Source organism: Oncorhynchus kisutch, linkage group LG19 (assembly GCF_002021735.2).
Source record: "Oncorhynchus kisutch isolate 150728-3 linkage group LG19, Okis_V2, whole genome shotgun sequence".
NCBI classification, from domain to species: Eukaryota; Metazoa; Chordata; class Actinopteri; order Salmoniformes; family Salmonidae; genus Oncorhynchus; species Oncorhynchus kisutch.
The window spans coordinates 35085910-35110619 of NC_034192.2; the positions used below are offsets into that span (position 1 = coordinate 35085910).

The 24710-nt window shown below is 43.8% G+C and overlaps 1 protein-coding gene across 3 annotated transcripts; it reads left to right on the top strand.

Annotated features, from left to right (window-relative positions):
- Positions 1-18089: 18089 nt before the first annotated feature.
- LOC109910048 (solute carrier family 25 member 43-like) lies at positions 18090-24710 on the top strand. Of its 3 annotated transcripts, none has more exons than XM_020509196.2 (5): positions 18090-18663; positions 19730-19971; positions 20241-20413; positions 22965-23099; positions 23635-24710. In XM_020509196.2, exons 1-5 carry the CDS (start codon positions 18272-18274, stop codon positions 23836-23838), a joined length of 1146 nt encoding a protein of 381 aa, XP_020364785.1. In that variant the 5' UTR covers positions 18090-18271; the 3' UTR covers positions 23839-24710. The 3 variants fall into 3 exon arrangements, with proteins under 3 accessions (XP_020364785.1, XP_020364786.1, XP_020364787.1); XM_020509197.2 differs by lacking the exon at positions 18090-18663 and adding an exon at positions 19039-19145; XM_020509198.2 differs by lacking the exon at positions 18090-18663 and adding an exon at positions 19060-19462.

The following is a 24710-nucleotide window of genomic DNA, read 5'->3' on the forward strand; positions in this document are numbered from 1 at the left end:
GTTACATAAGGAGTTAAGGGAGATTTGCTGGCTGGCCTTAGTGGCCTATGAATTTGCCTTTAGATTAGGGCAGTAAAATGCAATGCTTTGTACTGTTATGTAATTTTCCTGTTAAAAATGTTTTATTCAGAAATGTACACTCCGAAGGAAAGAATATCATAGAAAGTGAGTGGTTACACATAAGAGGACGTCTGCACACACACACACACACACACACACACACACACACACACACACACACACACACACACACACACACACACACACACACACACACACACACACACACACACACACACACACACACACACACACACACACAGGCACGCACGCACACACACACACACACAGACAGAGACCTAGGCGCAGGTGCAGTGAATATCTCTCTATTGCTTAACTGTTGCTAGGGGGAAACTGAGGGCACATTAACTTCACATGCAGCCCCCTACCCCCGCTCCTCCTCCCCTACCCCTGGGCTAGACAGCAAGGCATCTGTTTCAGGCCACAGCTTGCACCTCCGACCCCAGGCTCTGTCTGGCCTCCACATGCAGGCCCTAAATCAGTGACCACAGAGAGACTACAGAGGTCACCTCCCCTCACCCCCCACATGGCCATATTGTGACATCCAAGTGTCGCTTCAACAGACTTGTGGTGTGTGGAGTCGGCTTCTGACCCGTGAGACAGAAATACTGCCTTCATTTCCTTTTTTCTTTAAAATGTTCAATGTCTGTATGTGTGTTTCTCCACCAGCTTTATGAAGACCTATAGAAAAGAAATGTAGTCAGTGTTCCTACAGAGAAGTTAACCTATACTGTGGAAAGTTGTGTGCATACCGTGTTAAGCATAGTCCTTTTGGTGCACAGAGCCCCTAAATCATTTGCTATTACAGTGTGTGCTACAGTGTGTTATGAGGAAGAGAGAGGGGGGGGGGGGTCCTGTGGGGTCTGTTTGTGTTAGTGAACAGAGCCCCATGACAGCAACACAATTAGTCCCAACCAAATCATGAGAAAACAAAAAGAACTAAAAACCAAAGAACTAGAATTCTATTTGGCACTAAACAGAGTACACAGTGGGACAATACCTGACCACTGTGACTAACCCAAAATGAAGGAAAGATTTGACTATGTACCAACTCAGTGAGCATAGCCTTGCTATTGAGAAAGGCCGCCATAGGCAGACCTGGCTCTCAAGAGAAGACAGGCTATGTGCACACTGCCCACAAAATGAGGTGGAAACTGAGCTGCACTTCCTAACCTCGTGCCAAATGTATGACCATATTAGAGACACGTTTCCCTGAGATTACACAGACCCACTAAGAATTTGAAAACAAATCCAATTTTGATAAACACCCATATCTATTCGGTGGAATACCTCAGTGTGCAATCACTGCAGCAAGATTTGTGACCTGTTGCAACAAGAAAAGGACAACCAGTGAAGAACAAACACCATTGTAAATACAACCCATATTTATTTGTTTTATCTTTTCTACTTTAACTATTTTCACATCGCTACGAAACTGTATATAGACATAATATGACATTTAAAATATCTTTATTCTTTTGGAACTTGTGTGATTGTAATATTTACTGTTTACGTTTATTGTCTATTTCACTTTTGTTTATCCATTTCACTTGCTTTGGCAATGTAAACATATGTTTCCCAGGCCAATAAAGCCCCTTGCGTTGACTTGAGAGAGAGAGTTGTGTAAAACCTCACTCTCCTTAACTTGACCAGTGACCCAGGAATATGCCCCATGTATTATTTGCTGTCCTCATAGCCCGCTGAGGGGCCCTTAGAGTGCTTGTTTGTACCTGTCATGTTGCTCTGCTCGTCTGCCCAGCATGTCATTCTGTAACCCCTCAGAGATTGTTATCAGTTCATTTTCCTCTCCTCCTCCCTGCTCAATGCAGACTCCCTCACAGCACTGTGTTGACCTTAACTGCCCACGCCGCTCCTGGGTGCACTTTGACCTTTTCCTCCTCTTATCAATATGAAGGGCTTGCCTGGATAAGGTAGGCAGTCCCTCATAAGGATAGAGTGAGGGTGCTGCTTTCTTTCCCTGCCCTCTCCCAGCCAAATAGACTCCTTCTCTGTATTTAATTGGACATTGAAGCTAAAACTTTTGACGTGGCTCTATACTCCAGCATTTTGGATTTAAGATCAAAGGTTTCATATGCTGTTGTTGTTGATCCATTTGCAGTTTGTTTTGGCTGTGTTTCGGATGATGTTGTGTCTAATAGAAATGAATGGTAAATAATGTCATAAGTGAGAAAGTTAGAGGCATAAATATCATACATTTCAAACATTTCATACATATCATACATTGTTTTGGGGGGGGGATGATCTTTGTGCCTCTGTAACTTTCTCACTCATTCATTCATCATTCATGATTATCTGTAATCATGGTAGCATCCCATAGTGTTGAGGAATATATTATATTCTTATTTACAATAAAAGTGACACCAAAATGACACAATATATTATGTACCATGCATTTTTATTGGACAGAACATAATCCGAAACACAACCGAAACAAACTGCTAATGCATCCAACACAGAGTCACAAGCTTGATGTAGTCATTGCGTGATAACAATATGGGACCAAATACTAAACTTTTGGCTACTTTAATACATTATAAGTGAATTTGTACAAATACTTATGTCACCTTCAAATGGGAGGACTAGATACATACATAAAGTGCTTTAATTTCCAAACGGTAAAACAGACATGTATGAAAATACCCTTAAATAAAAGATGTCATTATGTATGGTCACCACATATAAAATGTTTGATCTCAAATCCAAAATGAAGTAAGTAGCTTTAAGCCGGAAGAGCTCATAGGAGCAGGAGCCTATCTCCTGTTTCTTTAGCTTGAGGCAGCTTGATGTACAAGTACACACCCTGGACAGGAAGCTAGTCTATCGCAGGGCCTCACCTCAAATCTATCTCCTTAATAATGATGCATCTGGTCCCAGTTTTAGTCTTTGATATGACTCATGCCGGGATTCTAACTCCTATCCTTCCAACCTCTGGGCGGACACTCTAACCACCAGGCCAAATAAATACAGAGGGGAGAGTAGCTGGGCCTATTATTCATGTTAGCTGAGAGGCTATCTTAGACCAGTAAGTCTGGTTATGTATTTAAGTAATAAGGCCTGAGGGGGTGTGGTATATGACCAATATACTACGACTAAGGGCTGTTCTTATGCACGACACAACACAGAGTGTCTGGATACAGCCCTTAGCTGTGGTATGTTGGCCATGTATCACAAACCCCCGAGGTGCCTTATTGCTATAATTAACTGGTTACCAATGTAATTAGAGCAGTAAAAATAAATGTTTTGTCATACCCATGGTATACGGTCTGCTAAAGTACAGCTTTCAGCCAAATCAGCATTCAGGGCTCGAACCACCCAGTTTATAATTTACAATCTATAAGTACAATTAGAGCTTGTGACATGTCTCTTACTTTGACCATGCAGACTCAAGGAAGACCCAGACGTGATGTGCCCAACAATGCCTCTCTACCAGACGAACTCAATGCATTTTACACTTTGACAATAACAACACCTTGCCGTGCGCGAGGGCCCACACCGACCCAGAGGACTGTGTGATCTTGCTCTCCGAGGCCGATGTGAGTACGGTCTTTAATCAGGTCAACACTCACAAGGCTGCAGGGCCGGACGGTATATCAGGGCACGTTCTCAGAGCGTGAGCAGAACAGCTGGCAGGCATATTCACAGTCATTTTCAACCTTTCCTTGCCCCAGTCTGTAATCCCAACAATAGCTCTAAGGCTTCATGCCACAATGACTACCGCCTGTAGTACTCACATCCGTAATCATGAAGTGCTTTGAAAGGCTGGTTATGGCACACATCAACTCCATCATCCCAGACACTCTAAACCCATAGACGACGCAATCTCAGTTGCACTCCACACTGCCCTCCCCCACATAGATAAGAAGAATACCTATGTGAGAAAGCTGTTCTTTGACTACAGCTCAGCGTTCAACACCATTGTCCCCTCCAAGCTCGTCACCAAGCTTAGGACCCTGGGACTGAACACCTCCCTCTGCAACTGGATCCTGGACATCGTGACGGGCCACCCACAGGTGGTGAGGGTAGGCAACAACACATCCGCCACACTGACCCTCAACACGGGGTCCCCACAGAGGTGTGTACGTAGTCCCCTCCTGTACTCCCTGTTCACCCACGACTGTGTGGCCCGCACTACTCCAACACCATCATCAAGTTTGCAGATGGCATGACGATGGTAGGCCTGATCACCAGCGACAATGAGACAGTCTACAGGGAGAAAGTCAGTGACCTGGCAGTGTGGTGCCGGGACAACAACCTCTCCCTCAACGTCAATAAGTCCAAGGAGCTGATTGTGGACTACAGTAAATGGGGAGAACGAGCACGCCCCCATCCACATCGACAGGTCTGCAGTGGAGCGGGTCGAGAGCTTCAAGTTCTTCGGTGTCCACATCACTAAGGTCTTAAAATGGTCCACATACACACAGTCGTGAAGAAGGCATGACAGCGCATCTTCCCCCTTAGGAGGTTAAAATGGTTTGGAATGGGCCCTTAAATCCTCAAAAAGCTCTACAGCTGTACCATTGAGAGCATCTTGACTGGCTGCATCACTGCTTCGTATGGCAACAGCACGGCCACCGATCGCATGGCGCTACAGAGTGTGATGCGGACAGCTCAGAGCATCACTGGGGCCAGGTTCCCTGCTATCCAGGAGCTCTATATCAGGCGGTGTGAAAAGAAGGCCTGGAAAATCATTAGACTCCAGCCAACCAAGCCATAGACTGTTCTCTCTGCTTCCGCATCGCAAGCGGTACCGGTGCATCAAGTCTGACACTAACAGGCTCCCAAACCATAAGACTGCTAAATAGCTAACAAAATGTCTATATGAGATGACCCATATATATATATATATATATATATATATATATATATATATATATATATATATATATATATATATATATATATATATACTCACTCACTCCATTTGCTCTCACACACCTAACATGCACACATATTTATACTGACTCTACACACATGCACACAAACTCACATACAATCATCAAATAGGCTGCTTATACTCTGTTTATCATATATCCTGATGCCTAATCACCTTACCCTTATGTATACTGTGCATTCGGAAAGTATTTCGACCCCTTGACTTTTTCCAAATGTTGTTATGTTACAGCCTTACTCTAAAATGGATTTAAGTACTTCCCCCCCATTAATCTACACACAATACCCCATAATGACAAACGCTAAAATAGATTTTTTGACTTTTTTGCATATTTATATTTAAAAAAAAACAGAAACACCTAAATTACATAATTATTCAGACCCTTTGCTATGACACTCAAAATTAAGCTCAGGTGCATCCTGTTTTCATTGATTATCCTTGAGATGTTTCTACAACTTGATTGGAGTTCACCTGTGATAAATTCAATTGAATGGACATGATTTGGAAAGGCACACACCTGTCTATATGAGGTTGCACAGTTGACAGTGTGTGTCAGAGCAAAAACCAAGCCATGACGTTGAAGGAATTGTGTGTAGAGCTCAGAGACAGAATTGTGTCGAGGCACAGATCTGGGGAAGGGTGCCAAAAAATTTCTGCAGCATTGAAGGTCCCCAAGAACACAGTGGCCTCCATCATTCTTAAATGGAAGAAGTTTGGAACCACCAAGACTCTTCCTAGATCTGGCTGCCCGGCCAAATTGAGAAATCGGGGAGAAGGGCCATGGTCAGGGAGGTGACCAAGAACTCGATGGACAGAGCTCCGGAGTTCCTCTGTGGAGATACAGTGCCTTGCGAAAGTATTCGGCCCCCTTGAACTTTGCGACCTTTTGCCACATTTCAGGATTCAAACATAAAGATATAAAACTGTATTTTTTTGTGAAGAATCAACAACTAGAGCGGCATGATTGTGTCCCACTTGTTGTTGATTCTTCAAAAAAAAATACAGTTTTATATCTTTATGTTTGAAGCCTGAAATGTGGCAAAAGGTCGCAAAGTTCAAGGGGGCCGAATACTTTCGCAAGGCACTGTAGGAGAACCTTCCAGAAGGACAACCATCTCTGTAGCACTCCACCAATCAGGCCTTTATGGTAGAGTGGCCAGACAGAAGCCACGCCTCAGTAAAAGGCACATGACAGTCAGCTTGGAGTTTGCCAAAAGGCACTTAAAGGACTCTCAGACAATGAGAAACAAGATTATCTAGTCTGATGAAAGCAAGATTGAACTCTTTGGCCTTAATGCCAAGCGTCACGTCTGGAGGAAACCTGGCACCATTCCTACGGTGAAGCATGGTGGTGGTAACATCATGCTGTGGGGATGTTTTTCAGAGGCAGGGACTGGGAGACTAGTCACGATTGAGGGAAAGATGATCGAAGCGCAGCGAGATCCTTCATGAAAACCTGCTCCAGAGCACTCAGGACCTCAGACTTGGGCGAAGGTTCACCTTCCAACAGGACAATGACCCTAAGCACACAGCCAAGACAACGCAGAAGTGGCTTCGGGCAAGTCTCTGAATGTCCTTGAGCGGCACAGCCAGAGCCCGGACTTGAACCCTGTTGAACATCTCTGGAGAGACTTGAAATAGCTGTGCAGAGCTTGAGACGATCAGCAGAGAAGAATAGGAAAAGCTCCCCAAATATAGGTGTGCCAAGCTTGTAGCGTCATACCCAAGAAGACTCAAGGCTGTAATTGCTGCTGAAGGTGCTTCTATAAAGTACTGAGTAAAGGGTCTGAATACTTATGTAAATGTGATACATTACATTTTTTACTTTTAATACATTTACAAAAATGTCTAAACTTGTTTTTGCTTTGTCATTATTGGGAATTGTGTGTAGATTGATGAGGGGGGGGGAACGATTTAATCAAGTTTAATATAAGGTTGTAAAGTAACAAAATTTGGAAAAAGTCAAGGGGTCTGAATACTTTCAGAATGCACCGTATCTACCTCTATCACTCCAGTATCCCTGCACATTGATTTATGGTACTGGAACTGACTGACCCTGTATATAGCTTATTTACTTATTGTGTTCTTCTTATTTCTTATTTTTATTTCTTGTGTGTTTTTGTTCTACCTTGTGTATTTTTAGTCCTACATTGATATTAATTACTGCATTACTGGGTTTCAAGCATGCCAGAAATGCATTTCACTTTCCTTGTGCACGTGATATTAAAACTTGAACTGTGACACGGCTGGGACCTATTGATCCAAGAAGTATTCATCCATTCAATCAAGTCATAACCCACAGGTTTATTCAACTATTTTGGTCATGTTGTATGTGGATGACCTAAATGCTCTTAGAAAGACTTACAAGTTATCCATATGACTTGATCAGTACCTGTATGTGAAAAAAAATACATTTAATCAGGTTTTCAATCCTCTTCTCCTCAGCCTTACAAGGCACACAAGGGGTTAAATAGTTACCTTTTCCCAGTAAGGTCACAACAGTCCATCTGGCTACCGTTGTGTGTATTTATGGGTGTGCAGACAGCAAAGTCAGACAGGGAGGACTTGTGTTCAAAGTCACAACGTAGTCCTGACCTGGATGAAGGAAATGGTCCCATTGCTCAAGACAAAGCAGGTTGGGGAGAGAGTTTGAGGGGCTGGGCGGTCGAGTTCTAACAATGGGGGCTGTGCACTCAGTCTGTGGGCCACACAAAGGCCAGAGTAGCCCCCTCCTCCCCGCTCACACATTGCAATAGAGCTGTCATTTCACACTGGCCTGTGAACAGCCATTCAATCAAACTACTGTTTAACCTGACCTCTGGCCTACACAGAAATCAAGATGAGTCTGGTGGGATGCATTTCGGAAGGTGACCTCATTGATGACCCCCCTAGTCAGTTATACAACTGAATGCATTCAACTGAAATGTGTCTTCCGCATTTAACCCAATCCCTCTGAATCAGAGAGGTGCACCCTATACCCTCTCCACTATCGCCCCTAAATCAAGTCAAAGTTCAATGGTCATGTGCACAGGACACTGGTGTAAATGGTACAGTGAAATGCTTACTTGCTAACTCTTCTCAACAATGCGGTACACTATCAATATAAATCAAGGATTAAATGCCAAATAAAGTACAAGAATAACAAATTGTTCTCACGTCTGTTCCCACTCCTCCTCTCTGGCGCTTGAGGTCGCTCATCTTTACGCACAACTGTCACCATCGTTAGGCGCACCAACACTTCATTGGACTCACCTGGACTCCATCACGTCATTCATTACCTCCCCTATATTTGTCACTTCCTCAGTTTCATTCCCGTGTCTGCATTGATGTTGTTTTATTTATCCTGTCCAGGCTCTGTTCTTGTTTTGTTTCATGTCTATTTATTATTAAATCCACACCCTGTACTTGCTTCTCGTCTCCCAGTGTCTGTCGTTACAGAACCGTTACAGAATGCTGACTCCCCCAGCCTACGTCCAGAGTGCAGCTGCAACGTTTCCTGGGATTCGCCAACTTTTATCGCCGCTTTATCCGGGGTTACAACACCCTGGCTTCCCCCTGTCTGCACTCACCTCTCCCTGGGTTCCTTTCACGTGGTCCCCAGCTGCTGACTGAGCACTCCAGGATCTCAAACACCGTTTTACCAGAGCTAACATCTTGGTTCATCCTGACCCGTCCCGCCAGTTCGTGGTGGAGGCAGATGCTTCGGATGTCGGAGTGGGGGCTGTCCTGTCCCAGCATTCTGCCCTGGACCTCAAGTAACATGCCTGTGCCTTCTCCCATCGCCTCAACACCACGGAGAGGAACTACGATGTGGGGAATCATAAGCTTCTCGCGGTGAAGATTGCATTGGAGGAGTGGAGGCACTGGCTGGAGGGGCGGAACATCCGTTCATTGTGTGGGCGGACCACAGGAACCTGGAATATCTCCACACCTCCAAGCGTCTCAATTCCAGACAAGCTAGCTGGGCCCTGCTTTTCACCCGGTTCAACTTCTTCCTCTCATACCGATCGGGATCCAAGAATGTCAAGCCGCTATAGCCCCATGGCTACTACCCTGGAACCCTAGACCATCTTTCCCACCTCATGCCTGGCGACGGCACTCAGCTGGGGAATAGGGAAGCATGTTCGTGAGGCGCAGCGTTCCCAGCCAAACCCCGAGGGGGAAGGGGGAGTCAGATAACCAGATGTTTGTTCCTGACGCGGTCAGCTCCTTGGACCTGGAGTGCCTGTCACCCAGGCTCCCTTCGGACCCTGGCCTTTGTGCGACAATGCTTTTGGTGGCCTACCATGGTTCCTGACGTCTCCACGTTCATCGCCGCATGCACGATCTGTGCGCAGAACAAGACTCCTTGGCAAGCTCCGGCTGATCTCCTTCAACCTCTGCCTGTCCCAACCGTCCCTGGTCTCACATATTCCTGGACTTTGTCACGGGTCTCCGCCAGTCTGATGGCAACACCGCCAGTAGTGGACCGGGTTTCCAAAGCCGCCCACTTCATTCCTCTCCCCAAGCTACCCTCTGCCAAAGAGACGGCCCAACTCATGGTGCAGCATGTCTTCTGGACCCATGGACTCCAATGGACATGGTCTCCAACTGGGGTCATCAGTTCTCGTCCCGGTTCTGAAAGGCGTTCTACCTACTCATTGGGTCATCGGCCAGCCTGTCCTCCGGGTTCCACCCCCAGTCCAACGGCCAGTCGGAGCGAGCCAACGAAGACCTGGAGATGACTCTTCTCTGCCTGGTCTCCGACAACTCAATCCAGGCTGTATCACATCCAGCCGTGATTGGGAGTCCCATAGGGCAGCGCACATTTGGCCCAGCACCGTCTGAGTTTGGCAGGAGTAGGCCGTCATTGTAAATAAGAATTTGTTCTTAACTGACTTGCCGAGTTAAATAAAATGTTAAATTAAAAATCTATTAAAAAAACACCACCTGGAGCCAGCAACTAGTGTAGGTCGAATATGCCCGCAACACCCTTCCTTGCTCTGCCACAGGTCTTTTGCCCTTTGAGTGTTCCCTGGGTTATCAGCCCCCGCTCTTCTCTGAGCAAGAGTAATAGCTCGGCATACCTTCGGCCCAGATGTTCGTCCGCCGCTGTCGTTGTACCTGGAAGAGAGCCCGGTCGGCACTTCTCAAGACCACCTCCAGCTATCGACTACAAGTGTATCGCCACCGGACCTCGGCCCCCGGTATCGTCTCGGGCAGAAGGTATGGCTGTCCATCCGAGATCTGCCCCTCCAGGTGGAGTCCAAACTTTCCCCCCGGTTTATCGGCCCTTTCCCCATCTCCAAGGTCATTAGCCCCTCTGCTGTTTGTCTTCTGTTGCCCTGTACCCTCCGTATATATCCCACTTTTCATGTGTCTAGAATCAAACTAATTTCTCACAGCCCCTTGCTCCTGTCTGTTTCTAGTTTTCCCGGTTTTTACCATTCTGCCTACCCTGAGCCTGCCTGCCGTTCTGTACATTGTCACTTCACACTGAATTATTGACCTCTGCCTGCAATGACCCTGAGACTGCCTGCCGTTCTGTACCTTTTGGACTCTGATCTGGATTACCGACCTCTGCCTTTCCTTGACTTGTCGTTTTGCCTGCCCCCTGTTACTTCGACACTGTCTGCATCTGGGTCTTCCCTAAAATGTGATAATAGTAATAAAGAGTGGAAGGAAATAAAGGAAGAAAAACTAGTTATGAGAAGTATGTGCACAACAGGATATACACTCTGATTTATACACACTCTATGTCACATTAGGATGACTGTTATATACAAGTAGCTAAGCTTAAATAAATAACAATAATAAATTATAACAGCAGTGGCGACGATGGTGTGTGTGTGTGTGTGTGTGTGAGAGAGAGAGAGTGTCAGTGCAAATAGTCTCTTAAGGTGCAGGCGGGTAGACAGATAAGGTTTAGCCGTTCAACAGTCTGCTGGCCTGGTGGTAGAAGCTGTCTCGGAGCCTATTGGTCCGACATCCAATGTTTAAGACTGGAGTCCTTGACGATCCTCTGGGCTTTCCTCACACACCGGCTGGCATAAATGTCCTGGAGGGCAGGGAGCTCTTCCCCAGGAATGTATTGGACTGTCCGCATCACCCTCTGTAGAGCCTTGCGGTTGATCACGGTGCAGTTGCCATACCAGGCGGTGATACAGACATAATAATTAACCATTTGGGGGTGCTTGTATTTGTCTTGTACAAGGGTGTAATGATTTTTTTATTGCATATCCCAACTTGATATATGAAAAAAAAAATAAGGATACAAGACTGTGTAGTGTATATACCGGGGTTAGGAGGTTAAATTACTCATGGCATACAGCACTGAGGTCTTTGTTGTCCAGTCACAGAGCAGATGCAAGTCACATGATCTGTTGGCGAGCACATGATGCCATTTGATAGATGTCATATCGTCCAATCACGGGGCAGATACAAGTGGCGTGGCCCATTGGCACACACACATGTTCGCTCGAGCATCACGTGACTTGTATCTACCTTGTGATTGGATGACACAGACCGCAAGGCTCATGGTTAGTGTCGTTTTTTTCACCAGAAACTGAGAGTAAAAACATTACATCAATATATGAATTATGTCTCGCAATCTCGGGAGAAACTAAAATGTCAAAATTTACAGTAATATCGCTATCGCTAATATTTATTATCACAAAGGGTGATTGAATTGAGAATTGACATCCTGGAACCGCTTGTCAGTGCCCTATGGTGCACCTATAAAAGTGTAATGGTGGACTCAAAGAAGCCAGTTTTCATGGTGACTGAGTATAAGACATGCGAAGAGTGACGTACTGTACCATATTGAGTATAAAAGTATTGGCTGCTGAGTATTTAATGAGAGCTGTGGATAGCTCATCTGAATATGGCATCTACAGAGGCATGTACAGTATGTACTCAACAGGGCAGCCTTACATTGCTTGAGGTAAGTGTGAAGGGGCCAATTGCACGCTAGGGAATGAGAGGCACCGCCAGACCCCTCGTCTGGGTCAACTGCCCTTTGCCCAGAGCTGTGGAGAGACCACAAGCCCCCTTTCCTCTCAATGGACTGCTCCTCCCCTCTCTACCTGTCCACGGCATGGATCAAGGTGTGGGGATGAATATCAAACAAGCCTGAGCCTTTGATGTGGATGGAAACACAAACACTGATTTGACCTGAGTCGTAACAGCTTATTTGTCCCCTTAAGTCATTCATGTGCTTCTTGTTGAATGTCTATGCCTTCAAAGGGCTTTCTTCCATGGGCCGGTTGTACACTAGCCATGGTGGCTCTGAGAGGGCTCTGACCTGCTAGGTCATGGAGGTCTGGGGGAAGGCCATCTGGCTTCCTGTTCCTTAGATTTTATATTGATTTAATGATCGTACATGTGAAGATAGGAGGACATCAAAATGGCCACCTGGATTATTTACATTGACCCCCACCCCCTTTGTTTTTACACTGCTGCTACTCGCTGTTCATTATCTATGCATAGTTACTTTACAAATGACCTTGATTAACCTGTACCCCCGCACATTGACATGGTACTGGTATCCCCTGTATATAGCATTGTTATTGTTATGTAAATGTGTTACTTTTAAAAAAAAATTTATTTTAACTTTAGTTTATTTAGAAAAATATTTTATTAACTCTATTTCTTGAACTGCATTGTTGGTTAAGGGCCTGTAAGTAAGCATTTCATGGTATTCGGCGTATGTGACAAATAAAATTAGATTTGATCAGCTGCCAGGAGGAGCCCAGAGCTTTTAGTTCTACCCCTACCCAGCCTCCTCCTCACAGATAGACAATGGGCCTCTTCATCTGCATCCTTGAAGACAAAGACAAGTCTCAGAGTGTAGTGAGTTACACAGTAATACATAATATCTAGCATTTTTCAAAGCATGGATATTCATTATTTTGCCTAATATGCAAATAGAGGGGGGAAAAATGTTGGGCGTGTAATTTCTCCCTGAATATTACCTAAGCAAAAGAAAAGTCTGGAAAGTCAGTCAAGGTTTTATTTGATTTTGAAAAGCTATTAGACTGTGCTGGTCTGGTTGATGTAAAATGTCATATATCTGAAAGTGCAGTATGCAGTAATAAATATAAAGTACACTTTGTTCATCACTACTGAATTGCTGTGCTGTGTGGGACATTGCTAACGGTCAGTGGTAAGCTTTCACAGTTAACCCATTACTGAAACCATTCATTTAAAAGCAGGCTTCTGTGCATAACAACTCTATCCTCCCTGTGAAGTGGGTCAGAAAGTGTGTCCTGAGTCTCTCTACTGTAGGCCGGAGGTGTTGACACAGTGCCTGGATTCTGCTTATCCCTCATCTCTCCCACCATTTCACCCCTCACCCAACCACACCCCTCCATCCCCACCCTACCCTCCCTTTCCCCTCCTTCTCCATACTCCCCTCCCTTCCCAACACAGGTCTGTGATGTGGCTGTCCCAGATAATGAGGTGCGATTGTATTGCAGTAGTCTCTGGGACTGGCACCAGTCTGTGAGGGGGAGGGGGGAATCCCAGTCTGCCTGGTGCAAATCCCCAGCAACATCCCAAAGCCCAGTTACAGTTCCTCCAGCACTCCCACTTCAAAGTGGGAGATCAGGGGTAGATTTGCACATGACATGCCAGGGCATGACAATGCCCCACCTAGCCTTCTCCTGCTGCTATATGCCAGGCCCTGGGACATGGAGACGATGGACAAAAAGAGGCTGGTGGCTCCCGCGCCTAAGAGTGGAGGAAATACTTATTCATGGAGAGGGCTGGGCAAGCAGGAGGGCACTAGGTGTAGACATACAGGATAGAGCCAGTGCTCTATCCCTATCCCATACAAAGGACTGTGGGGGATGACATTGTGAGCGAGGGGGAAAGAATGGACACCAAATGACACTGCTGTCCAGGCAGTGGAGACCGTGTGGCAACACATACCCTGGGTGTCCTTTGAAATCGCTCAGGCACTAATTGATAAGATGCAGCACACACACTTCACACCACTTATCTTTCAAGAAAGCCAGCCCATTATCTTGTATTAGGAACCACATGCATATGACAGTGAGATCAAAGGGTTTTTTCCTAGCACTTTCAAAGGAAGTACTGGATCTTTTATTGCTCTTGGGACCAGGGAAAATTCTCATTCCCACTCTGACATTCTTCAGTTGGAGCAAGGTGACACAGTCAAGAGGAGAACCTCTGAAACCGAGCGCCTTCCCAGGCTGAGACGTCAGTTGAGTGCGAAACTATTTCAAGCATGACTCCTGTCGATCTCCAACAAAGGCACTTACTGCCTGTAGAAATTAAAATAGTTTATGTTGACTTCAAAAAGGCATTTGGTGACTTACTATCGGTTCCCTACTTAATGATATGAACCAATTATACACTACATGACCAAAAGTCTGTGGACACCTGCTCGTCAAAAGTCATTTCATTCCAAAATCATGGTCATTAATATGGAGTTGGTCCCCCCTTTGCTGCTATAACAGACTCCACTCTTCTGGAAGGCTTTCCACTAGATGTTAGAACATGGCTGCTGGGACTTAGTTCCATTCAGACACAAGACCATTAGTGAGGTCAGGACTGATGTTGGGCTATTAGGCCAGGCTCGCAGTCGGTGTTCCAATTCATCCCGAAGGTGTTCGATGGGGTTGAAGTCAGGGCTCTGTGCAGGCCAGTCAAGTTCTTCCACACCGATCTCGACAAACCACTTCTGTATGGACTTCGCTTTGTGCACGGGTTCATTGTCATGCTGAAACAGGAAAGGGCCTTCCCCAAACTGTTGCCACGAAGTTGGAAGCACAGAATGGTCTAGAATGTCATTGTATACTGTAGTGTTAAGATTTCCCTTCACTGGAGCTAAGGGCTTAGCTGGAACCATGAAAAACAGCCCCAGACCATTATTCCTCCTCCACCAAATGTATTGGGGTAGGTAGCGTTCTCCTGGCATCTGCCAAAACTTAGATTAATCTGTCGGACTGCCAGATGGTGAAGCGTGATTCATCACTCCAGAGAACGTGTTTGCACTGCTCCAAAGTCCAATATCGTCGAGCTTTACACAACTCCAGCCGATGCTTGGCTTTTGCGTATGGCGATCTTAGATTGTGTGTGGCTGCTCGGCCATGGAACCCATTTCATGAAGCTCCCGACGAACAGTTATTGTGCTGACGTTGCTTCCAGAGGCAGTTTGAAACTCTGTAGTGAGTGTTGCAACTGCAGACATCCTTCAAGCTTCAGCGGTCTCGCTCTATGAGCTTGTGTGGTCTACCACTTCGCTGCTAAGCCGTTGTTGCTCCTAGACGTTTCCACTTCACAATAACAGCACTTACAGATGACCAGGGCAGCTCTAGCAGGGCAGACATTTTACAAACTGACTTATTGGAAAGGTAGCATTCTATGACAGTGCCATGTTGAAAATCACTGAGCTCTTCAGTATTTATTTTACCTTTATTTAACAAGTCAGTTAAGAACAAATTCTTATTTACAATGACGGCCTAGGAACAGTGGGTTTAACTGGCTTGTTCAGGGGCAGAACTACAGATTTTTACCTTGTCAGCTCAGGGATTTGATCTGGAATCTTTCAGTTACTGGCCCAATGCTCTAACCACAAGTCTACCTTCCATTCTACTGTTAATATTTCTCTCTGGAGATTTCCTGGCTTTCTGCTCGATTTCATACACCTGTCAGCAACGGGTGTGGCTGAAATAGCCGAATCCACTCATTTGACGGGGTGTCCAAACACTTTTGTATATATAGTGTATTTGTCTATCTACAACATTTCCATATCAATATGAACGAGTGAACCATTTTACTTTAATTGATCATCCATAATCTAGGTTTATCCTCTTTGTCCCCATTTTCATCAAGATCAGTAGCTCAGCATTTAGTGGTAAACAGTATTCCCCCTCACCCACCCAACCACACCCTGCCTCACCCCCGGTGAAGACCCAGAGCAAGGAGGAGCAAGAGGGGGGAGAAACCTCTTTTGAACAGGCTGTCATTTCCTCTGGAGGGTTCTGTTATTCCAGTAGCCTTTGTGAATGAGCCAAGTGGCCCAGCCACCGACAGGAGGTGGGCTCTTCACAGGCAGCTGAGGTTGTCAGCCCAGCAGGGGACACAGGCAGAAAACAAACATGGGCCTTAACAGGAAAGGAACTACAAGACCCTGTTGGTAAATAGGAGAGAGAGAGATGAGGGAGAGTGGAGGTATATGTATGGCCAATGTATAGAGGGTTCAAACTAAATATGAACATGGGAATGTCTTGGACAATCATGAACTTTTCACCTTTAATTCAAAGCTTTCCTACCTAAACCCAAATAATAATTAATGTAGAAAGTAATCATATGACATTTCTATGACATGCATGATCAATACACAAGGGGAGGATTATTCAAAAAACTACCAGCAAAATTGTTACTAGTCAACTATACTGTACTAGATTGTATTAATGCATACCATACTCAGAATATATGAGAGTAAACTGTTAATAACCTCGTGGATTTTCTGGAGTTTTGGGAATGGCCTCCTGGCACCAGAAAAAGGTCTTATTATATAGGATTGTGTGCTCTGAGTGCGCCATCTTGTGACAAAAACAAAGAACAGGGTACTGTGCTTTTGGGACAGGGGATAGAACCATGAAACCTGTAATCTGATGCAAGTGACTGGCTGCATAGAGTTCCACTGCATACGGTTACTGGGCTTAGACCACCCCCTAGTGGTCTTTTAAATAAGTATATTAATTGATCATAAGTGGAAGCTGAACTCTTTCCACTAGTTACCACAGCCACAGAAATTGGCTATATCTTAAAAATGATTGAAAACAAAAATGTGTTATTGTTATTGACATGCTGACAGCAGGAATGTCCACCAGAGTGGTTGCCAGAGAATTTAATGTTAATTTCTCTACCATAAACTGCCTCCAATGTCGTTTTAGAGCATTTGTATGCCCAACCAGTATGCCCAACCGCAGATCATGTGTAACCACGCCAGCCCAGGACGCTCACATCCGGCTTCTTTACCTGTGGGATTGTCTGAGCGGGGTGGGGGTATTTCTGTCTGTAATAAAGCACTTTTGTGTGAAAAAAATCATTCTAATGGGCTGGGCCTGGCTGCCATGTGGGTGGGCCTATGCCCTCCAAGGCCCCTGCCCAGTCTGTAATTTCTAAACGGTTCACCCGATATGGAATTAAATACCCTCAAATTAAAGCTAACAGTCTGCACTTTAACCTCATCGTAATTGTGTCATTTGCAAAGTGCTGGAGTGCAGAGCCAAAGCAACAAAAAATGTGTCCCTGTCCCAATACTTTTGTAGCTCACTGTATACCTTTCCAGGATACATACATCTCTGTGCCAAAGTTGGTGCTTTTATCACAAAGTTGACTATTGATTCTGCATTTTTAGCACATTTTCCTACTAGCACGCACAACTAGATATTATATGTAATTCCTCCATTTGAACACTGAAATCATGATACATGTTTTGGGTTTGGTAACTAGTTGCTTGACAAAGTCCTAAAACTTCAGAAGGATAAAAAAAACGGTTTTGAAATTGTGCTTTTCGGTTTAAATCATTCTTAAATTATTATTAAGAAATTAAATATATGAACCTCTTGGCTTGTCAGATCTTATGGCCATACTACAGGCAGCTAACTTTGACCTACTACCACGTGCTCATGTTTTCATGAATTTTTAAATCATACAAGATAGTAAAGTTGCCAACAATAGGCGAGATGTTAGTGATGCGGGTTGACTCATAACGCGCATAGCAGCAGGTTTAGGGTCATTAAATATTGTGTGGGTGAAGGGCGGTTGGTCATTCTATCGATTTATGACATTATTCTGGTGAGCAAGGGTTTATGTAGTATTCTAGGGCAAGATATAATGACAGAAGATACGCTGCATGTAACTAGGATATAGACAAGTTGACTAACAAATAGGGTACAAAAATGTCGGAAATTATATGCGTAAACATATCTACAGTAAATCAGGCAACAAAATAAAAACGCACCACTGTCAAAAAATGGTTCCGCCGTCTCTGACTGTAGCCTACATAGCATTTAATAAATTAGAGGGTTAGGGTCGGGTGCAGGCCTCAGATTTTTACTTTATCATAGTCAGGCGGTTGCGGATTGGTTAGCAAATGCGGGTGAACAAACAGCTGACCCGCGCACCACTAGTAACGTTAGCCTACATATATACATTAATAGCCACCAGGGGCCAAACATTTTCCTGGAAAGAGAACCGTAGACGTCCCCATGCCCAGTACCTCCTCCCCTCAGAGCAACGTGACAGGAATCAGGACACCGGATGATAAACAATATGTGCTGCTGGTCCTACATACAATATAGACCTACAGATGAGGTAGCAGCATCGGCTGAGGAAAATTGGTTATTCAGATATTCACATATTCACATATTCAGAGTAATAATGGCAACAGTTAAACCAGATGACAGACTGACAAGTTCTCAGGGCTTCATGTGCGTTGGTTTTGCGGGAGTTTTCAGTAAAACTGTCACGTCGCCCCTGGAGGTGGTGAAAATCAAGAGTCAAGTGGGCACATTTCACTGTAAAAAAGGCTTTCTCCACAGCTTTCTTGTAGTCTACCAGAAAGAAGGCATACGAGGATTTTGGAAGGGGAACCTCGTCTCCTGTCTCCGCCTGTTTCCTTACAGCGCCGTCCATTTGTCAACATACAAACAGTGAGTGAATAAGCAATTTGGTGTGTTGTTTCTGAGTTATGAAAACGTTAATCTTAGACAAGTAGCTAGGTTGCAACTATCTAGCTAGAACGTTACAGCTAGCTAGCAGTATAGTTAATTTAATTATCATGCTAGTTGGCTATATTCAACCAGGCTGATACTGTCTTTTGTCCCAAACATGCCCTACGTCTTTATACTGGGTTGACATATTTGCAAATACATAATGATTACTTAGACGTCGTCTGCGGAACTGGTATAGCTAACGTTAGTGCCACACATTTCCATCCAATTCACTTCCGTTGTGTTTAAGATTCTTGTGAGACACGCCTTCTATCATTGTCCAATCAGACTGCTCTTAAAACTCATCCGAGTATGGTGTCACTTCATATCCAAACAAACGCAGAGGTAGTCATGTCTAACTTCTTGACGTTTATGGTTGTTGTACTCCCATTCGACCATGCCATGGTAACTGAGGATATATGGTACATGTTTTTTTCTAATTCTAGCGCTGACAGTAAGACCTCACGCGTCAGTGCATGGGCACATGTAAACTCGAATCCTGCCCCGCTCGCCAGGGAAATGTTATGTACATCGTGTCCACGCAGGGGTTCCAAGAAGAGGGCAGCTCCTCTCCTTTCTTGACTCTAAGTGAATATTTATTAAGTCAAGTTTGCCAGACTTTATGGCTGTTTATTAAATATCAGATGAGATTTACTGCGGCTCTACATCGACACCCATCTTAATTTTCGGACGTATGGTAGTGGGTTCTCAATGGAGAACATCATGTTTACTTTGCATGGTATGTTTACTCTATGAAACATACATTTTAACGGTTCTTGAATTAGATGCTCAGTCTGTTACAGTTATATAACATACAGTTAATTACTACTAGAATTTCTGGCAGAATCTTGAAAAACCTGAAGCCATAATAATGCATATATTCACTGGCTGTACCTGCCTCATGAATAACGTATGCAACGATGAAAGTAAATATATTTTCAGATAGGCTCCTTTATAAAGATAATTAAGAACCAAAACATTGACCTCTGTGTTCTTGATTTTCCAGGATCATCCACCTCCATATGGATGAATTGGGCTACGTCTCTCAGTGGAGGGCCATTTTTGCTGGTGGGCTAGCTGGTATAAGTGCAGCGCTGGCCACGTACCCTCTGGAGGTGGCAGAGACTCGCCTCATAGCTCAGAACTGCAGAGAGCCTACCTACAGGGGGGTGGTCCACACACTTTCCAATATATACCAGACCGAAGGCCTTCGAGCACTCTACAGGGGCTTCTCTCTCACAATCCTCGGTACGCAACTATCTCTGTATACTACAGAAATGTGGAGAAAGATATTCCTAAGAAAAGCCAAACAATGATTTAGTATAACTTGTTGTATCACTCTACATAAAGTTTGTCTAGTCTGCTTACTTGTGAAACACATTTCTTACAGATTATAGAGCTTTCATTGTTGTTTGAAATTTGGAACAGCCAAACAGAGAATATTTATATCATGATGATACGTTTTTCTATGGGGCAGTGTTGACATAGCTAGTAACTGTGGATCTATTCTGCAACAGGTGCATTTCCCTTCTCTATTGGTTGCTATGCAGTCTACATCAACTTGGACAAGCTGTGGCGGAAGCCCCAATTCCGGTTCACTGCCCTACAGAACTTCATCAATGGCTGCATAGCCGCAGGAGTGGCCCAAACCCTCTCCTACCCCTTTGAAACTGTGAAAAGGAAAATGCAGGTAAGTGCGCTCAACTCATTGGGCAATTATATGAGACACACTCAGTTTGGTAATACCACATCTGTCCATATGGTGGTGCATTTGTACACATTTTTACCGGTACCTCTGACAAGTACATGCAGGTAGTAAAAAACTTGTCCTTACACAGCAAAACACTTGCCCTTGATAAAGTAGCCTACCAGTGGATGCGTTTTTTTCTACTTTCTAAACAAAATGCAACATACAAGCTTAGAAAATAGCCAAAAAAGATAGTTTAAACTTTCAAAGCGTTACTAAGACTAATAATTCATCTTCATAGACTTTAAACTACAATAACTGACCATAGTTATTGGCACATACCATACATTGGGCTGATGTATGAGTTCATGTCTCCCCTCACATGTCCTTCTCTGTATGTATGAGAGGACACAGGGTTCAATAGGACTTCTATGAAGGACAGAATACTACATCCGTTTTTATCAATTTATTATTAGTGACCACAAGGTGCTGTGGCAGCTGAGAATGTGAATGCTGTTCAGGGTCTGCCTGCGCTATAGAGAATCTCTCTAAATATAGCTGACAGCTATCACACAGTGGACAAAGCACAGTCTCGCTCCATAAGACAAACTGCACCTCTTTAATTCCCTCTGTCTAGTTTCAGACACACAGAATTAAGAAATATATTTTGTTCATGTTTTGTATAGAAGTATATCAGATTTTTGGGGGGGCCTAAACAAGAAGTTCAATTAGAAACGGATGACACAACCCACAAGCAAATATTTTTAAGGAAGCTTAAAGCATGGGTGCAGTTCTTGTTTCTTCAGCCAGCCAGTAACATAGCATTTCCTTAACAAACTCAGCCTGTCGTGACTGGAAGTGTGTTGTCTTTGGGGGATGGTTATTCTCATGGATTAAAGTGCCCTCCAAGGTGGAGTGGTTCATGCTTGACAAAAGGAAATTACAGTGTGTTTTGGAACTTGTAAGATACCGATGTCCTGTCTGTAAGAGTACTGAGATCACACCCACATTTGTTCAGTTCATTTGGTTTCACTTATATTCCATTGAGTGAAGAGTCATTGTAATGAATTACTTCTGTGCTGCAGTCAGGATATAGCTAGTCATGTGACATCCAAGTTACAAATGTCCCGTAAGCACAGATCCCCGGTTTGAGCAATTATCGTACATGTCAGGAATTTCCATTCATAAAATCATTCCATTCATTCCATAGTCTCTCTCCCCACATAAAAAATACTACAGTTTACTATAGAACACTATATTACTTACTATGGAATTCTATAGTACATTATTTTTTAAATTGAACTAGGCAAGTCGGTTAAGAACATTCTTATTTACAATGACAGCCAAACCTGGACGACGCTGGGCCAATTGTACGCCACCCTATGGTCGGGTGTGATACATCATGGTCGGGTGTGATACAGCCTGGAATCGAACCAGGGACTGTAGTGACGCCTCTTGCACTGAGATGCAGTGCCTTAGACCGCTGCGCCAGTACACTGTAGAATACTACACTACACCCTTGTATCCCTCATCATGTAGTGCTTTCGTTTTAATTTTTACATCGATTGGACTGCTAGATAGCTTTGTCGATGCAGAAATTAGATCAAAACGGATTTAAGTTTTCCTGCATTAAAATCACCGGCCACTAGGAGTGCTCCCTTTGGATGAGCTTTTTCTTGTTGACTTACAGCCATATATACCGTTGAAATCAGAGGTTTACATACACCTTAGCCAAATACATTTAAACTCAGTTTTTCACAATTCCTGACATTTAATCCTAGAAAAAAGTCCATGTTTTAGGCCAGTTAGGATCACCACTTTATTTTAAGAATGTGAAATGTCAGAATAATAGTAGAGTGATTTCTTTCAGCTTTTATTTCTTTCATCACATTCCCAGTGGGTCAGAAATGTACATACACTCAAATAGTATTTGGTAGCATTGCCTTTAAATTGTTTAACATGGGTCAAATGTTTCGGGTAGCCTTCCACAAGCTTCCCCTTTTCCTCCAAACATAACGATGGTCATTATGGCCAAACAATTCTAATTTTATTTCATCAAACCAGAGGACATTTCTCTAAAAAGTACAATCTTTTACACCCATGTGGAGTTGCAAACTGTACTGGCTTTTTTATGGTGGTTTTGGAGCAGTGGCTTCCTCCTTGCTGAATGGCCTTTCAGGTAATGTCGATATAGGACTCGTTTTACTGTGGATATAGATACTTTTGTACCTGTTTTCTCCAGCATCTTCACAAGGTCCTTTGCTGTTGTTATGGGATTGATTTGCACTTTTCGCACCAAAGTACGTTCATCTCTAGGAGACAGAACAAGTCTCCTTCCTGAGCAGTATGACGGCTGCGTGGTCCCATGGTCACTACTTGGATCACATGCTTATGAGTTTGTCCCAAATATCTGTCATTCATTTATCCTAAATGCATGTATTTTATACTGGTGCACTCTAGGGTCACTTTCCTAGTAACTGGAAATCTTTCACGACATAATGGAGTGTCATAACTCATCTATTCAGGAATGTTTGTCCTCTCTTTCTCTCGCCAGGCCCAGAACCCTCGGCTCCCCCATTATGGCGGCGCTGATATCCACTTCACTGGAATGTTGGACTGCTTCAGGCAGGTGATCAGAAACAAGGGCATCCTGACACTGTGGAGTGGCATCACAGCCAACATGGTCAAGGTAGGACCACCTAAGTCATGTTCCCATTTTATTTGATTTTTTTAGCCTATTACTGTAATGATTTTTTGCGCTCTACCCCTGACCCTCTACCAGTCCTCCTCAGTCTTGTCTGCTGTAGATATAATGCAGTAATAGATATAGTAATATACAGCCAATGCACATTTATCAAACAATGCCATTTTTATATCAGAGTGAAACAGTAGAATGGCCCAGAACTTGGGAGATGGACCTTGAGAGAGATGTGCTTTGTGGGTCATTTATAACAGGGTTATTACAAGCTGGCAGATGTGGGTCGGATCCTAGAACAGTATGCAGTGCTCTCATCTATCATCTCCAAATGGCTTTTCATGATGGCAATGGAGTTGTTTCTTTTACTGGTCTAAAATCTCCTCTCATAATCAGTCTACCAATTAAATTGTGTACTTTGTGGACAAGAAGATCATAACCAGGTCCTACTACCAGGGCAGATTTTAACCTAGCTCTTCACATTTTATAGAGCCCCTTCAAAAGCAATTTATCTGTTTGTCCTCCTCAGATTGTTCCATACTTTGGCCTTCTCTTCAGCTGCTTTGAGATGTGCAAGCAGGTCTGTCTGTACCGCAACGGGTACATTGTGTCTCCGTTGAGCTATAAGTTGGCACCAGGCGTGGACCAGAGCATGGGCCCTACTGAGGTGGAAGAGGTGAAACAGTACCTGAAGAATAGGAAGTTTCAGTCACAGCAAGGAAGTCGCTGGTGAAACTGGTGTAACAAAACCTACAGAAGGGGATGATGACCATTGGTAAAGGAAAGTGTCTGAACTGTCAAAAAGAGTCAGGAATATTTGTTGGAATGCAATACTTTGAAGATGACAATTTGGTTGATGCCAGGTCTTTTACAGCTTTTTGTTTGTGAATTAGTAACCATTTCAGAATCGGAGGTAGATCCATTGATAGACAATCATGCTGTATTGTTTTTTAAAGTTGCAATGCAATCATAGGAATTGTACTTTTATAACTCAAACACATGGATTTTTTTTACTGTTTTGTTCAGAGCAAGGTTATGGTATTTTCTAACGTTGTTATACAGTTTGACAGTATTTGATACTATTGCACTCATTCCGCTCCAGCCATTACCAGGAGCTCCTCTTCCCCAATGCAGGTGCCACAAACCTCCTGTGTAATATGGTCGGCCTTACGTAAAGGTCATGAAGAGGAACACAAAGCACAAACCTGTTATAAGATGGAATTAGCTTACTAATGACAATTAATGTTTTTCATTATGTACATTAGGTTGTAATGACTATTTTAACAGACTTGGGTATATCATATTTATATGCCTTAAAGTTTCCATATTTATTATAAGTCTTATTTCACTGAATGTTTTAATTATGCGTGGTAGTTATTCACCCAAAGGATCTGATTGTGTCCTAGCCACTAATCAGTCACTAACTTTCATAGCACATACTGTATGTATCATTGTGTTGTGAATCTAGCAATAAGATTGTAACTGAAGCACACCAATGTCAAGGTTACGTATACGGTATGTAATACATTGGATTGATGAAACAATGCAAATCTCTGTTTTAGATTGAGATGATTCAGAATCATTGAAGTGAAATGTACTTGAACA

Coding starts and splice junctions, on each gene's coding strand:
- LOC109910048 (XM_020509196.2), top strand. CDS start 18,272: ATGATAAACAATATGTGCTGCTGGTCCTACATACAATATAGACCTACA. Junction 19,972..20,240: donor CTTCTCTCTCACAATCCTCG/GTACGCAACTAT, acceptor ATTCTGCAACAG/GTGCATTTCCCTTCTCTATT. Junction 23,100..23,634: donor TCACAGCCAACATGGTCAAG/GTAGGACCACCT, acceptor TGTCCTCCTCAG/ATTGTTCCATACTTTGGCCT.